Genomic DNA, 3,489 nt, shown 5'->3' on the forward strand with positions numbered 1-3,489 from the left:
ATGCGTACATATATATATTTATATACATACATACATGAGTGTGTGTGTAAACACACATGTATATATATGTATACATGTGTACATATGCATGTGTACAGAAATACGTATTATCACACACACTCACACACACACACACACACACACACACACACACGTAAACTGAATCTCCCATCTTCTATATTCAGCAGGGATGGGGGAGATTTGATGAAAAAGGGAAGAGAAGTGAAGAATAGGAGAATGAAATAAAAATGTTAAAATTTCATTCCCTCGCTTCCTTCTTGGGAATGGGTGGAGATTATTTCACGTATAATCGGAATACAAATGAGGGGTTTTCTCCCTTCTAAACATTCTATCTCTGTTCCTTTACCATTTATACTGAATAAGTTTTCTGTCCACAGATATTAAAAAGCAAACGACGGCTGTTCTTTGGGAATTAAAACTTACCACGGTGAAGATTAAACTGAAAAGTAGCAGCAATGACACAAGCCAAATTGCATATACTATACTTTGCCATGTTATATCTGTTATTCTTCGTTTCCAAAGGTAAGTGAAAAAAAAAAAATACCCACACATATAAATAGATATGCGTGTATGTATGTATGTATGTATGTATGTATGTACGTATGTATGTATGTGTGTATTTATGTATGCACGTATGTGTGTGCGTGCATGTATGTATGTATGCATGTATATGTGTGTGTGTGTATGTGTATATATATATATATATATATATATATATATGTGTGTGTGTGTGTATGTATGTGCATATGTATATGTATATATATATATAGATATATGTATATGTATGTGTATATGTATATGTATATATATATATATATATATATATATATATATATATATACACACACACACTATAGAAAGACAGAAGTGACTAAACAGAACAGGAGGAGACACGTGGGACGGAAAGTCGCTGAAGAGCTCTCACAGGATGTGTGATAGGACATCAAATAAGAACAATAATAAACAAGTGAAGAACGAATATATTGTACGTGTGTTTATTTGGCAAAAAGGAAAAAAAAATTAAATGGACCATCCCGAAATTTAACAATATATGAATATGCATATATTAATGCTTGTTTTTATGTCATGCATATGTATGTCCAGTATATATACAGACATATATACATATGTGTAAATATCTGCGTGTGCGCTGGTGCGTGCGAGTGTGTATGGGCATTGATATTAATCTAAATGCTTTTGTTTTTAATTCCAAGTTTTCCCTTTTTATTTATATGATTGATAATCCTTTCTACTATAAGCACAGGGCATGGAATTTGTGGGGAGGGGGACAGTTGAGTACGTCAACGCCAGTACCCAACTGGTAATTATTTCATCGACCCCGAAAAGATGAAAGGCAAAGTCGACCCCGGCGGGATTTGAACTCAGAACGTTGCGACGGGTTGCAATACTGTTAAACATTTCGCCTGGCGTGCTAACGATTCTGCCAGCTCGCCGATAATAAGCGTGTTGTATTGGCGGTATTTAAATTGCATGAATAGATAGAATGCACGCACGCACGTACACGCACGCACACGTACACACACACACACACACACACACACACGTGTACATTTATGCATATACATAAATATATTTAACAACGGGCACCCCGTGGATTACGAGGACGGGGCTTCCAGTTGATCTGATCAGCGGAACAGCTTGCTCGTAAAATTAAGGTGCAAGTGGGTGAGTACACCACTGACATGTGTGTACCCTTAACATAGTTCTTAGGGAGATTCACTGTGACAGAGTGTGACAAGGCCAGCTCTTTGAATTACAGATACAACTCAGTTTTGCCAGCTGAATACACACACACACACACACACACACACACACACACACACACACACACACACATACATGCATACATTCATACTTACAAGTGTGCGTGCATGTATGCACGTGTGTGTGTATGTGTATGCGCGTGTGCGTCCGTATGTGTGTGTGTGTTAATGGACATAAACAAATGTAAAGAGAACATTCTCTCGCACATATACGTACACAGAAAGACATATTCATACGCCCATATACATGCACACTCACACACACACACATACGCGCGCATTTTGCTTTCTCAGTTTTCTTACAGTTTTGTAATAACATCTTTTATTCACAAGGCATTGATCAAGATCGATCAAAGACTGCAACAAAAACACTGTCGAAGATGCGATGCGATGGGACGGCAACTGAAAGCAAGTGGTTGTGAAATGAGCTTCATTGGCACACATTTATAAACAAATATCCATATATGCATTTGGAAGAAATCGATAGATAGACAGATAGATAGATAGATAGATAGATAGATAGATAGATAGATAGATCAAGGTGTATAGGGGGAGATGGAGAGGGAAAGAGGAAGGGATTCTGTTGGCATTAAGTAATGTGTTGCTTGAAACTAATTAACGGTCACGGAAGCAAACGTCGTACCACACACCTATGCCTGTACTTATATATATATATATATATAAACAAATAGTAAATGAGTATATGCATATATACGTACAGGTATGTGCATACCGACATCCACCTGTATGCAAACAAACGTAGACAAGAACACACGAGCCACATAGAGAACATTCTACTTCATCAGCTACCCACGTTTTAACACCGGCGTTTCGACGAGCTTGGGCAGGACGCTCGTCCCATGGATCGCAGATTAAATTTGTATACGCAAATTAAATCTAGCCATGGAGGAATGTAGTGGCGGACAAAAAACAAGACAGGAAAACAAACAGAAAAGGCTTTACGGCCAGACGAGAAAAATTATGTGTGTATGAACGCGATGAGGCACGAAATATTAGTGTTCCAATTATATGTGTCTATTTATATGTGTCCCAACTTTATGTCCCAATTATATGTCTTTTAGTTCTGTAGTTTCTTGATGCATGCTGTTATTATTTCTATATGTCACTGATTATTCGACGTGTCGAATTTTGTGAGAAAATGCTGGCAGAGGCCAGACATTCCAGAATTTTTTATCGACTCATTTTCTCTGATGAAGTGACCTTCCATGTTTCCGGTCACGTCGACCGCCATAACTGCTTCTGTTATTCAGAAGATAATCCTGGAATGGTTTGAGAAAAGTACGTCAATTCACCTTCTCTTGTCTTCAGGAATTTGTGCATTCCATATTCAACGATAGACAATGACTGGTGATCGTTACCTAGCGTTGTGTGAAAACATCATCTGGCCGTATTTTCGATACTGTCATTCCAAAATCTTTGTGCAAGATGGAGCACCTCCTCATTAAGACACACGTATAAGAAACTTACTCGATCAGCACTTACGAAATCGTTAAAATTTTCAAAAACTCAAGTTGGAACACTAATTTTGGCCCACCCAAAGGGTGGTAAGAAGCTTGATTCCCAACCACATAATTCCGGGTGTCTTCTACTATAGCCTCGGGCCGACCAAAGCCTTGCGAATGGATTTGGTAGACGGGAACTGAAGGAAGCTCGTCGTATATAT

General features: G+C 38.2%; 1 protein-coding gene across 2 annotated transcripts in view; it reads left to right on the top strand.

Moving 5' to 3' along the window:
• Positions 1–3,489, top strand: part of LOC106876016 (U-scoloptoxin(05)-Sm1a) — a 70,589-nt gene that overhangs the window by 39,710 nt on the left and 27,390 nt on the right. For both annotated transcript variants that reach the window (XM_014924386.2, XM_014924385.2), the window contains exon 2: positions 399–543. In XM_014924386.2, coding sequence (XP_014779872.1) covers positions 477–543 — 67 coding nt within the window. In that variant the 5' untranslated portion in view covers positions 399–476. The remainder of the gene's footprint in view (positions 1–398; positions 544–3,489) is intronic.

This window comes from Octopus bimaculoides, chromosome 1, assembly GCF_001194135.2.
Source record: "Octopus bimaculoides isolate UCB-OBI-ISO-001 chromosome 1, ASM119413v2, whole genome shotgun sequence".
Classification (NCBI taxonomy): domain Eukaryota; kingdom Metazoa; phylum Mollusca; class Cephalopoda; order Octopoda; family Octopodidae; genus Octopus; species Octopus bimaculoides.